At 39.8% G+C, this 13,283-nt stretch overlaps 1 protein-coding gene across 1 annotated transcript in view; it reads right to left on the bottom strand.

The window, feature by feature from the left end:
• Positions 1-13,283, bottom strand: part of ATP8B1 (ATPase phospholipid transporting 8B1) — a 78,736-nt gene that overhangs the window by 9,641 nt on the left and 55,812 nt on the right. Inside the window, exons 16-23 of the mRNA XM_088152639.1 lie at positions 12,300-12,488; positions 11,208-11,320; positions 9,375-9,539; positions 6,897-7,008; positions 6,647-6,722; positions 5,202-5,328; positions 3,726-4,014; positions 940-1,163 (exon numbers count right to left, since the gene is read on the bottom strand). Coding sequence (XP_088008765.1) covers positions 940-1,163; positions 3,726-4,014; positions 5,202-5,328; positions 6,647-6,722; positions 6,897-7,008; positions 9,375-9,539; positions 11,208-11,320; positions 12,300-12,488 — 1,295 coding nt within the window. The remainder of the gene's footprint in view (positions 1-939; positions 1,164-3,725; positions 4,015-5,201; positions 5,329-6,646; positions 6,723-6,896; positions 7,009-9,374; positions 9,540-11,207; positions 11,321-12,299; positions 12,489-13,283) is intronic.

Raw genomic sequence — 13,283 nt, 5'->3', positions numbered from 1 at the left:
AATCTGGTGCAGGTATTACAAGATTATGGATAATGACAACCTGGTCATATTTTTCTCCACGAGTGATTATTGCCTGGTGAATCAGCTGAAGTGCATTTAAACAAATATATTATACCTGAAAGTATAATACAGGTAGTCCTCACTTAACAATGGTAATTGGGATCAGAATTTCCATTGCTAAGCAATGAGGTCATAATGTCACATGGCTGCACCGTTTAGCGACAAATTCCAGCACTTCCGGTTGCTATCTTGAAGTGAATGACTGTGGGTTCTTAAGCAAGGACATCATGTGGTTGCCATTTGCGACCCCCTGCCAGCTTCCCCGTTGACTTTGCTTGTCGGAAGCCAGCAAAGAAGGTTGCAAATGGTGATCACTTGACTGGGGACACCATGATGGCCAGAACTTCGGGGACCAGTCATAAGTACCCCTTGTTCAGCACTGTCGTAAGTTCGAATGGTCATTGAACGAGTGGTCATTAAACGAGGACTACTGTCAGGCCCAGCCCAAGAACAATGGTGAACCAGTCCAGTTGAGTTAAGTTCCTTTATTTGCTTACACTTTATAGACAGAATCTTGCCAGACTAAATCTATATTAATGCAACAAGTGGCTATACCCTGGGAGACTCTAGGGAGCAGCTACCCTTAACTTCTTTCACTTTCCACGCTCCTCCTGCAGACTGTGCTGTCTTTTGTCTCCTTTCCCTTCCTGGGATGTACCTCCTCCTTCCTGATAGCCTTGCTCTCTGCTGCAATCCACCAGATCGCTCTCCGTAGATACATTCCATCACAACTACCTGTACTTGAACATCTATCCCCAAAGCTGATATAATAGCATTCCAATCTTTTTTTATGGCACAAATCAACAGAAATACATAATTTCATAAATATTCATAAATGCTGATTGCTGTGGAGTTTCACAAGCCTTTTTGATCCTTTACCTGAGCCGAATAGCCATTGAAGAAGGAGTACCAAAAGTGCACTAATGTAAAAGCAAAGTTTTTGTAGAAGAAATACCGAAGGAACTTGCACATTCTAATGTAAGACCATCGACCATGAACCAGCAACAGCCTTTGGAGATATCTGAACTGGCCAAAAGAGTAGTCACTGGACATGACAGCTTGCATTCCTTCTTGTCCACTTATCCCAACACCAATATGGGCAGCTACAACAAGAGGGAAAAATACACACTGTTGAGTTAGCTAATTTATGGTAAAGCACCTGGAGAGCTTCAGCTATGGGGCAGTTAATTTTTTAAAATAAATAAAATAATAAATACATTTCAAGAAACAGTATGGAACAAACAAGTTTAATTCCTGTTTTTGTGTATGTTAAATCATTTTGTGTATGTTATCATTTTATGTCAATCATCTCTGGGGATGACGGGCGGCATACAAATTTAATAAATAAATAAATCTCTGCATTTTCCCAAAAGTGTAGAGTGCTTTTTGTAAATGTACAGTGCATTTCAGGAATGCAAACAGCATTCACTCTTTTTAAAAACCTTTCCAATATTAAAAATGTTAACAAAACTTCACTTTGTAATGTAATGTGAAATTCAGAAACAGCAGACCAAAAAAAAAAAAAAAGTAAACCCAGAATACAAGGAATGTGTAGGCTGAGGAACTGAGCAAAACACAACAATAACATTTTGCATAAAGCCATTACTACCATGAGGATAAATGTGAAATGTGCATCTGTATATATGCATGACATTATTCCTTTTCTTGGTAATGAAGTTTATGCAACATGCAGAGGGAGTAAGAAATAGTAAAACGAAGAAATTAAAGGCACGATGTAAGAAAAGAAATCATCATTAAAACTAGTTTCTTCAGGTGGGCTCAGAGATATTGATCTCTGGCAGCCATTCTGGCTTTCTTTGGTCAATTAAGGATTTCAATTTTTAGTAAGATAAAGATATGGACTAAGCCTTAGCTGTATCCATGCCACATTGAGTGTTCCCTGCTAAAGGTAAAGACAGAAGCTGTCAGTCAGAGACATAATTGCTCCCCAACACTCAGGTATTATGAATCTATACTGTACAGAATAAGAGCTAAGGATGTTCTCCTTCAGCTCTGATTCAAATTTGATATTCAAACTCCAAAGTCCAAATTCATCTCACATTCCCAAAGAAAATGTTACATGCTTTTAAAACATATTTTCTGCTTTCATAGTTCAGTTGACAAGACTGGCTCTTAATCTTTGTTTTGGCAAATCAGAGAGTTGGGGGGTTGTAGGAAAGCATTTGGAATTCAATGGTGAAGAGGAGACTAAAGCAATGGAAATGCTAAGGCACAGAGAATAGGGGACAATGGTACAGAAAAACTCAGTCTCAGAAACTTATCTCAACCTTTCTCTTTATAAACTTCCACCCAAAATCTGCTGATGGATTTTTTTTTTTTATGAAGTGACAAAGCCTTGAGGAAACGTTTTAAAAAGTTTTTTTCCCAGTACACAAAGGGTGGGGTGGAATTTAAAGACGTTACTTCCAGGTGTGACTTGACTTTACTGCCAAGCCTGAGATGAACAGAGGTTGGGGTTGATTTTCACAAACCCAGGAGAATAACAGAAATACCAGCTGTTTCACAAGATATATGCAAGAAATGTTACAGCAAACTTTAACAGGTTAATATTAGAGCCAAGCCCCATTAAATGGGGAACAGGATTTTTCAAGCCCCAAAACACATTTGTACATGAGAAAATCTACTTTCTGAGGACAGTGAATATCTATTTTGAGGGAAACTGTGAACCCTGCCTGTAGCGGTTCATTAAACAATGGAGCAGGTCCATTACTGCCTCACATTCAGACAAACCCTGGATCCAGCAGACTTTTTTCATTAAACCCCACTCTGTGAGAGATCCATTAAATTTAGGGATTACTGTATTTAGAATATGGAAAGTTACTTCAACAGAACTGACACACCAATAGTGTGTTTATTTATTGCATCAACCTGTTTATCAAAGATAAGGAGTGCCAAACTACCAAGCTCAAAACAGCCAAAAACTTTCCAGACACTCCACTTTACTGTATACTAGGATGAAGTCATTTTAAGAGTGCCCTCTGTCAACACAAAGTTGAGAATGTTCTTATACCTACAATGGTTTCATTACAGTGCTTTTCCAACAGTTTACAGATGGTGTTGCATTTCTCAGCCTTATGCTCCTGTTAGTTGCTGAATTTCTGCCCTGAGAAACTCAGGCTCCCAGAATAATTCCCACAGGGAGTCATGCGTCAGATTTGACCTGCAAGTCCTCCTCACCTGACACACGAAGGCCTTTTCCTTAAGGGCAATCTATCTCTGGCTTTCGTGTCTCTCAGCCCAGAGAAAGGGACTAGACCTTGAAAATCAGGACAGAGGCCTGATTTACTAATGTTCTGTCTTTCAAGGTGTGTTCTGGGGCAGACAAAGTAGCTAATGGGCCAAGAATGACTCCCTCTGCTGTGATAACTCAAAAGAAAGCTGAAAAGTTTGTCTGAACTTTGTTGTATAATCCTGTGCAACAGCAGCAGCATAGGAGCATAATTTAGTGCCTCCAGAAGGTTCTCTGGATAAGATAGAATCTATCAGCCCATTGAAAGAGACAACAATCCACTAGAAGGGTCAATGGTTTGATTCAGTGTGAAGATACATTGACTGAGAGCCTTCATATCTTCCTCAGAAAACAGAACCCAACTACAGTATATGCAGTAAACCCACAAGAAGAGAAAATGTTAGGCCTAACTTACTTTTAATCATATTCACATCATTAGCACCATCTCCAATAGCCAAGGTTATGGCTTTCTTGTATCTCTTTACCAGGTCAACCACCATGGCTTTCTGTTTGGGGGTTACTCGGCAGCAAATCACTGCACTGCACTCGCAAGCTAAATCAACAAAGTTTCGCTGCTGTTGCTCCTTGTTCAAGTCTGCTCTTCGCTTGCTCTCCATATGCTTTTGTTTCTCTTCTACTGTTCTGGGAAATTTCAGTTTCAGGAGCTTCTTTTTCTTCTTTTTCTTCTCCAAGAGAATTTCATTCTGTAGAAAAGATTCATCTCTATAATCTTTCAAATAACAAAACACACATAATGCAAAGACATGAAAAAATTAACCGTACCAAAAGGACAGATGTCTGTTATTAGTAAAAACTGACTTTAAAAGTAAACAATATTGACTTCAATAGAACATGGGATTGGAATCAAAACAGCATTTAACCTAATAATTGCACTGATTCTTTCTTGTAAGACTTTTCTAGTCAAGGAATTGTCCTATAAACCTATTTATGGCCCAGTTATTATCATTATGAGTGATGATAATCCAATGACAACTAAGGGATCACGAACATAGATGTTCATGAGCTTCTACAAATTCAGTCGCCAAATACATTATTTATGAATGAGCCACCTGATTCATCAATATATCTTTATAAATAATATCTGCTTCAGATAAATGGATACTGATCGAAACCAACCATTTATTTGATCCTGTAAGGCAGTTAGGAAACTTTGGCAAATGACCCCAATAGTGAAAATACATATATGAAACTGTCAGCCTTTCAAAGTAGACCAGGCCAAGAAACAGACACTGCAGAGATTCCAGGAATGGTACTTTATGGTTCCAAGATATAATAACAGAATCCTGAAAACCTGTTTCTTTCTGTCCCATCTTATGCTAAACAAAATCAAGGCACGGTTATTTTGAGTTTCTGCCTGATGTTTGTTTTAATTTCTCAACTGTGTAATTGCTTCTCCAAGTCCCCCCATTAAGAGCTTTCAAATGTTTCCCAAGATCATCTCTAAATTCCTTTATGGAAGCCAGAGAAAGAGGGGGAAAAGCAACTCAAGTTTCATGACTTCACAGAAGCAACCATGAAAGGCATGAAGTCTTGATTCACTGAAGGAGAAAAAAAAAAAAAGATACCAGCTTAATAAACACATCACAACTTCTTGCAAGTATTTTGTAAGCAGGGAATGGAACTATGCTGGTTCTGTAAGAGTAACATGCAGTTTGAGAGATCTCTAGATCTTAAACTTTTATCCAGCTTTCTTCATCCTGATACTTATCCAGATGCAGTAAAATTACTGTTCTTAGAATTGCCCCCCAGGATGGTCAACACTTAACACATCTTGATGGCACCAAGTTGCAGAACTCTTCTTTTTCCATTATTAATGATTGTGGACAATCCTCTCACACCAAAGTAGCAGGTGTGAGTACCCAGTACTTACCAGCCATGATCCAGTGATAATTAATGCACGGTTTCTACCCTGCTGAAAAAAGGGTTCATTGGCTATATTGGATGTGTTTACACTGCTTCGGTTCCTCTGGTTCTCCAACCTTGTTTGCAAAAGAGCACTGAGGGAGGTGAGGCAAGGGGAGAAATTATTTTAGAAATCCACCGTGTACAACTCACTAGAATTTAGCAGATGGCTTCTTGCAATTTAAAGGTGTACAATATGTTTCAATGGGCACTTGTCAGGCCTAGCCCAAGGAACTCCAGGAGACCATGCAGAATCAATCCAGCAAGGTTTATTAACAGGATGTTCCCAGAATGAAACCAGTCCCTAGGCTCAGCCAGTTCACACCAATGGATTTTCGTAGGGAGGTGCCAGTCTCCTCCGCTTATCTCTTCCTCGCTCCTCTGGAGATGAGAGCACATTCTTTACTCCCCTCCCACCATTCCGGCCCATCACAGCACTTGACTTACAATCTGCTTTTTTCCTAGAACCCTAATATATTTTGCTAGCTACACGGTGAGTAAATGGCTTAATTTAATTGTGTCATCTCTGGATTTCACCATAAAAAATTATCCACCCAAACAAGAACTTCCAGAAGCAACACACCTTTTTTTCATATCAACAGCGAACAGCTGAGTTGACACAGAGAAACAGCAGGAGCAAGGTGATATTTAATCATACCTCCCCACATCTTTCTCATCTCACAATGTATGAGCAACTTTTCCTGTAACTAAGACTCTGAAAAGCATAATTGTGATGGGAAGTAGGAAAAGAAACACTAAAGATGCAAAATTCCACAATCAAGTCCATTTGTGTACCGTAGTACACATCAGAATAGCACAACTTCATCTATTATTCTGGAGCTGCACTATAACTTGCCAAAGAAGATGTGCTACTATTCTTTGATTGTCAATTAAAGTGACTTCAGTACACAGAAATGCCCTGGAATCTTTTTAGTAACACCACAGTCAGCAACCTAAAACCTAAGATATGATGTTTACAGTATTTCATCTTAACAACAATCCTGGGAGGTACATAGATCAAGAGTGTACAGATGTCACAATATACCTAGTTAGAAACATGACTGTCCCTGGATTCCAACCTGTGTCTCTTCATCCAAGTTAAATGTTTCACCCCAGCATTCCTCAGACTGATTCCCTCAACTCACAGAATGTTCAACCACCAAACTGTCTGATCTACCCAGCCTCTGACCATTCTGGCTTGTAATTCTCTGAGCTGTAATTCCAACATATTTGAAAATATGAAGATATTGCACCCATCTGCCACTTCTCAAAACTCTGCATATATTCTTAGAGTCAAATGCAGAGACGTGCTACGATTGTGCCCTGAGGAGTCCAAAGCACATTTTAGAATCAAACCCAAAACATTCACATCACTTTTAATGTAATCTCTTGCAATAGAATTCTTTGTTTTACCTGATGTCTTCTCCATAGCAGATAGTAGTTTCATCTGTTAAGAGTTCACAGGAAAAACCAATATTTTCAGCAGTTTCTGTAAGAGGAGAATGCCATGTCATCATTTGTTTCCTCATTTCTTCCATGCATGCATGCATGCATGCGAACATGTTTAGTCAACAATTCAACAAAGAGAAACTTTAAAATTATTTACTGTGCATATGTAGAGATTACCTGGGGAAAATAAGCAGCAACTGATTATGCAAATTACCTTTTTTGTCACCTGTCAAAACCCAGATCTTAATATCTGCTTTTGCCAATTTGGAGATGGTTTCTGGCACTCCGTCTTGTAACTTGTCTTCTATTGCTGTGGCACCTAAAAGCTGCAGATTAGGAAAGGATGAGGTTTATTTAATATGAACACAGTAGCTACGTTTTAGCTATTAACAATTTATCACTCACACAGACTACCAAAATATTAAAAGTGGCTATCCTAACATTCTGTGAGAAAAGCTACGAACTGAAGGAGATGACCATGGATATTACTGTACTGATGTAATATTTACTTATTATTGCATTTACAGTCAGGTCCAGAAATATTGGGACATCGACACAATTCTAACATCTTTGGCTCTATACACCACCACAATGGATTTGGAATGAAACAAACACAATGTGCGTTAACTGCAGACTGTCAGCTTTAACTTGAGGGTATGTAGATCCAACTCAGGTGAACGGTGTAGGAATTACAAGAGTTTGCATATGTGCCTCCCACTTGTTAAGGGACCAAAAGTAATGGGACAATTGGCTTCTCAGCTGTTCCATGGCCAGGTGTGTGATATTCCCTCAGTACCCCAATTACAATGTGCAGATAAAAGGCCCAGAGTTCAGTTCAAGTGTGCTATTTGCATTTGGAATCTGTTGCTGTCACCTCTCAAGATGAGATCCAAAGAGCTGTCACTATCAGTGAAGCAAGCCATCATTAGGCTGAAGAAACAAAACAAACCCATCAGAGAGATAGCAAGAACATTAGCCGTGGCCAAAACAACTGTTTGGAACATTCTCAAAAAGAAGGAACGCACCGGTGAGCTCAGCAACACCAAAAGACCCAGGAGACAACGGAAAACAACTGTGGTGGATGACCGAAGAATTCGTTCCCTGGTGAAGAAAACACCCTTCACAACAGTTGGCCAGATCAAGAACACTCTCCAGGAGGTAGGTGTATGTGTGTCAAAGTCAACAATCAAAAGAAGACTTCACCAGAGTGAATACAGAGGGTTCACCACAAGATGTAAACCATTGGTGAGCCTCAAAAACAGGAAGGCCAGATTAGAGTTTGCCAAACGACATCTAAAAAAGCCTTCACAGTTCCGGAACAACATCCTATGGACAGATGAGACCAAGATCAACTTGTACCAGAGTGATGGGAAGAGAAGAGTATGGAGAAGGAAAGGAACTGCTCATGATCCTAAGCATACCACCTCATCAGTGAAGCATGGTGGTGGTAGTGTCATGGCGTGGGCATGTATGGCTGCCAATGGAACTGGTTCTCTTGTATTTATTGATAATGTGACTGCTGACAAAAGCAACAAAAGTGTTTCAGGCAATATTATCTGCTCACATTCAGCCAAATGCTGCAGAACTCATTAGACGGCGCTTCACAGTACAGATGGACAATGACCCAAAGCATACTGCAAAAACAACCAAAGAGTTTTTGAAGGGACAGAAGTGGAATGTTATGCAATGGCCAAGTCAATCACCTGACCTGAATCCCACTGAGCATGCATTTCACTTGCTGAAGACAAAACTGAAGGGAAAATGCCCCAAGAACAAGCAGGAACTGAAGACAGTTGCAGTAGAGGCCTGGCAGAGCATCACCAGGGATGAAACCCAGCGTCTGGTGATGTCTATGTGTTCCAGACTTCAGGCTGTGATTGACTGCAACGGATTTGCAACCAAGTATTAAAAAGGGAAAGTTTGATGTATGATTATTATTCTGTCCCATTACTTTTGGTCCCTTAACAAGTGGGAGGCACATATGCAAACTGTTGTAATTCCTACACCGTTCACCTGAGTTGGATGTACATACCCTCAAATTAAAGCTGACAGTCTGCAGTTAACACACATTGTGTTTGTTTCATTCCAAATCCATTGTGATGGTGTATAGAGCCAAAGATGTTAGAATTGTGTCGATGTCCCAATATTTCTGGACCTGACTGTATATCCCACCCTATCTTTTGATGCTCAAGGTGTCTTGCATGGGGGTCTCTCTAATTTTATCTCTAGAACCACCTATGAAATAGGATGGATTGAGAGAAAGGTGACTGGCCCAAAGTCACTTAATCAGCTCTATAGCTGAATGGAAACTTAAATATGGGTGTCTCTAATCCAGGACTCAAATCTTCACCATTACACCACACTAGCTTTGCACTATATTCTTCTTATATCCCAATCAAACACTTTCTGATCCCCATTTGATCCTGATTACAGTCCCATGAGTTAGGTTACCCTGAAAGAGAGTGGCTATCTTAGCATCATCAAATGAACTTCAGGACTATGTGCATAGTCTGTAAATGAATAATAAACAAAGCCATAAAAGAGAAAATATGTACCTTTATAAGTATTGTAGAGATTGGAAAATCAAGGTGAAAAGATATAATGTGGGATGCACCCCATAGAAAACATTTGCAAGGTCAAATGTAGTGTCAAAGAATAAACGCTTCCCATCTCAGTTCTCCATCAGACTTACAATTAGATTTTGTTCAATTTCTTCATACACTTTGTCTAGAGCTTCCTCGCGGTTGCTTGAGACCACACTAGCTGCCATGAACTTCTTATTCCATGCTTCGTATTCACTATTGCTAATGTTCTTGTAGCAAAGGCACAAAGTTCTAAGGGTTTCACTTGCAAAGGCCTGTCAAAAAGAGGGAAACAATGGTTGCAAGAACTTAGTTGTTTCTGATCTGAAAAAGTTCTCATTGAGAATAATAATCTTAATCATCCTAATCACCATTATTATTATTTATTAAATTTGTATGCTGCCCAACTCCCAATAACTCTGGGCAGCTCACAAAAATCAAAATAAAGAACCGTATATACTCACAGACAAGCCCATCAGCAGATAAGGCAACCCTCAAATTTTTAACCAAAATACCATAAAAAATGTGCCACCAGCGGATAAACTCTCAAAATTTTCATGTTTTAATATTCACAGTTGGCTTATCCATGGATGGCACATTTTTCATGGAGATTTGCTTAAAGATTTCAGGGTCGGCTTATGCGCAGATGGGCTTATCTGTGAGTATATACGGGATATACAGGTACTTTAGAAAGTATTACTCTCTATACTTGCAGATAAGCCCATCTGTGCATAAGCTGAACCCATATTTTTGGAGTGTATGTTGGCACCTAAAATTCTCAGCTTATCTGCAAGTATATCGAGAAAACCAATTAAAAAAAGATAAAAGATGGCAGGAACGACAGAGCAGGTGGAGTGAAGCAAGGGGTCTCACTCTCCCTCCCCAAAGGTCTGAGTGAAGAGCCAGGTCTTCACGGCTCTTCTAAACAGCAGCAGAGCAGGGGCCAACCAGATCTCTTGGGGAACCTTGTTCCAGAAGGCAGATGCTACTACAGAGAAGGCTTATGGGGTCCTGATAGATGACACTATTTAACTGAAGGAACCCAGAGCGTGCCAATTCTGCCAGATCAGAACAGCCAGGCAGATACTACAGGAGACAGGCAGTCTCTCAAGTAACCAGGCTCTATGCCATGTAGTGCTTTATAGGTAATGACTAGGACCTTGAATTGCACCCAGAAGCAAACTGACAACCAGCGCAGCTTGTGAAGCAGAGGTGTTACATGGGCATACCGAGGCATTCCCATTACTGCCTGTGCCACTGCATTCTGGACTAGCTGCAGCTTCCAGTGGTCTTCAAAGGCACTCCCATGTAGACCGCATTGCAGTAGTCATGCCATGAGGTAACTAGGGAAGTCAGACATTTTCATTTGCATTAATACTGGATGTCTTGTAAAGGGAAAAAAATGGAGGGATATACAGGAAATTCAACTATGAAGAAGAAAAATTAAACTGTATATTAATTAATGCTTAGTCTGGACCTATGGTAAACAATCACCAACAACAACTTTTCAAAACAGTGCAATTTTATGCTGGTACAAGGAAAATCCATTGTCTTCAGGGGATGGACTTTTAAAAAAAAATTAATTAGTTTATTTATTAAATTTCTCCCCTGCCTATCTCCCCCCAGTGGGGGACTCTGGGCGACTCACACAAAACATTAAAACCATAAATACATATAAATACATAAAACATCAAAATTTAAAAACTGTTTATTAAGTCCTTCTACTGTACTTCAGTCTCAGAAAAATGTTATATCGAAACTAGTTCATAGTTCGATATAACTAGTTCATAGCTAGTTTTAAGAGCTCACACTTCTGATAAGAATACTAGAAATGACAGCTTCTTAAGGGAGACAGAAATTCTGCACAAATCCAGGTAGCTGTGCAGGAAGATTGAAGTGGGAAGTTATCCTGGTAAAATTTGTTCAAATATATTTTGACTTACACCCAGTGCATCTTCTGTATCCTGTTTTTTAGGGTTTTTTGGTTGCAGCCGTTCAAAAATCACTGTATCAGCTCCTTTGCAATAAAGTCTGATGGCCCCATTGGGGTCTCTTGCTACAAAAAGCAAACAGAAAGAATTAAAAGATAAACCATCTCTATACTGAAGCTACGTAATCAAAATATATACTTTGCAGAAAATACATTCAGCCTTCCACTTGAGAATTGCCACAGGAATCTTTGCAGCACTCCAGAATTATTTCCAGAACTTTTTTGTCATTGGTAAGCAAGCCAATTATTTTCTAGTTCAGCTGCAAGAAGAATGACCTTCCAGCTTGCAATTAATGAAGCCCTGCAGAGTTTGGGAGGCCGTTTTCCCACAGGCAGGAACTTTTTCTTCACTCTGCTCCAGAACTTCATGTTTTCTGTTTACAGGTCCTTTAAGGAGAATAGTGGCTTGACAGCTTTGTAGCCACCACCACCACTTCACAATGACCACACAGATTTTTTTTTTTTTGGCATAGCATTAGACAAATGTACAGTACACCACCTTACTGATTCCACTTTAAAATGCAATCAGGATTGATCTGGGCTGCTTTGACTCTTTCAGTTTGTGGCAATTGTTCTCTCAAAGTAGCTTAAACAAAGGGAGTTGGGATAAAATTGGTCGGAGGCCTGTTTTTCCCTTCTTTTTAGTAGAGGACGGATGCAGAATGGATGAGGTGAAGATATTTTTTTGTTGCTCCAGGAGCAACTTTTTCTACCTTCTCCTCCCAACCTGTTTGGGAGCCGTGTCTGTTTCTAGCCATTTTTTCGACCAGTGTTTCTCAACCTTGGGAACTTTAAGATGTGTGGGTGGCATAATGGTATGTGGGAATGACATTGGGAGATGGGGGAAGAGCCACAGCCAGGGGAAAGGTTGGATAAAAGACAGCTGAGCCCACATTTATTTAACTCGAATCATTGTGTATTTAACTTGAATTTTGCTACAATAGGCTCTGTTCTTAACTATGGGTCATCTGTAAACCGGACGTTCTTAAGCTGGGGACTATCTGTATTACCTTTTTCTAGAACTGGAAAAAAGCAGGTGACTTACTGATAACAGACATTCTTTTTCTGTCACTATTGAAGTCCAAAATGGCAAGCACATCATATGTTCTTACAGTTCCCATTTCACTTATTGTAATAGTATTTTGCGTCCGTGAGAGGAAAGCATAACCGAAGTTCCTGGCGGCAGTTACCAATGCCCCTTCATCTGGAGAAGCAGCGTGATAGCTGAGCTCACCTTGAGGATAAGACCAAACGAGAAATCCTCACAGGCAGAAGAACCACATTCTTTGTAAACTGATGCTAAGGTTGACAAACTTGGATAGAGGAGGAGAGGCTGGCATTAAGTGCTAATGGAGCCAAAGTTCCTTATGCCTAGTCTTTATTTACTGCATGTATTCATTCATTCAATTATTGCATCACAATCAGCCTTTTTTCTAGAAACTCCAAGTGGCAAACAATGGGTTGCCCTTTGTTTTATTTTCTCCAACAGTTCTATAAACTAGAGTGAGCTAAGTGAGAGCGATAGCTCAGCCTCAAGTTAGGACTTGTACAGGATTCTCCCTAGTCCAAAACAGTATCTTAACTGGTATATTACACCAGCTTTATGTGGATTGGCACACTGTGCATAGATGTCCGTTCCATATGGCTAAAATAATATATAAGGCTATCTAGAGTGACCTCTGCGCCCCAGATTTTAGGAGATCCTCAGGCAAGATGCTGTATCATCAGAATATGGTTTGGACAAGTATGGTGGCAAACAGATATATTCACTGCCACTAAACCAACCTTGAAGTTGATGTAAGAATTTGACTTATTCCAAACCTGGTTAATTATTGTTTCTCAGTTCAGATATACTGCAAAATTATAGCTAATTAAAGACCTCGCACAGGACTGAGAAGCAAGTAAGGTGGTTTTATTCATGCAGGCATGTTTCTGACTTAAGCCCAGATAAATTTGTTTAATATGGACTAGAGTTTATGGGGTGGAGAATTACGAGATAAGGGGGAATAGAACGCTTTGAGCACACATT

The sequence above is a fragment of the Python bivittatus genome, unplaced genomic scaffold (assembly GCF_059951505.1).
Source record: "Python bivittatus isolate LINGU-HERP-01145 unplaced genomic scaffold, Pbiv_v1 ctg000570_np1212, whole genome shotgun sequence".
NCBI lineage: Eukaryota > Metazoa > Chordata > Lepidosauria > Squamata > Pythonidae > Python > Python bivittatus.
Note: the sequence above shows the minus strand (reverse complement) of the source record. Positions and strands in the feature narration are given on the sequence as shown.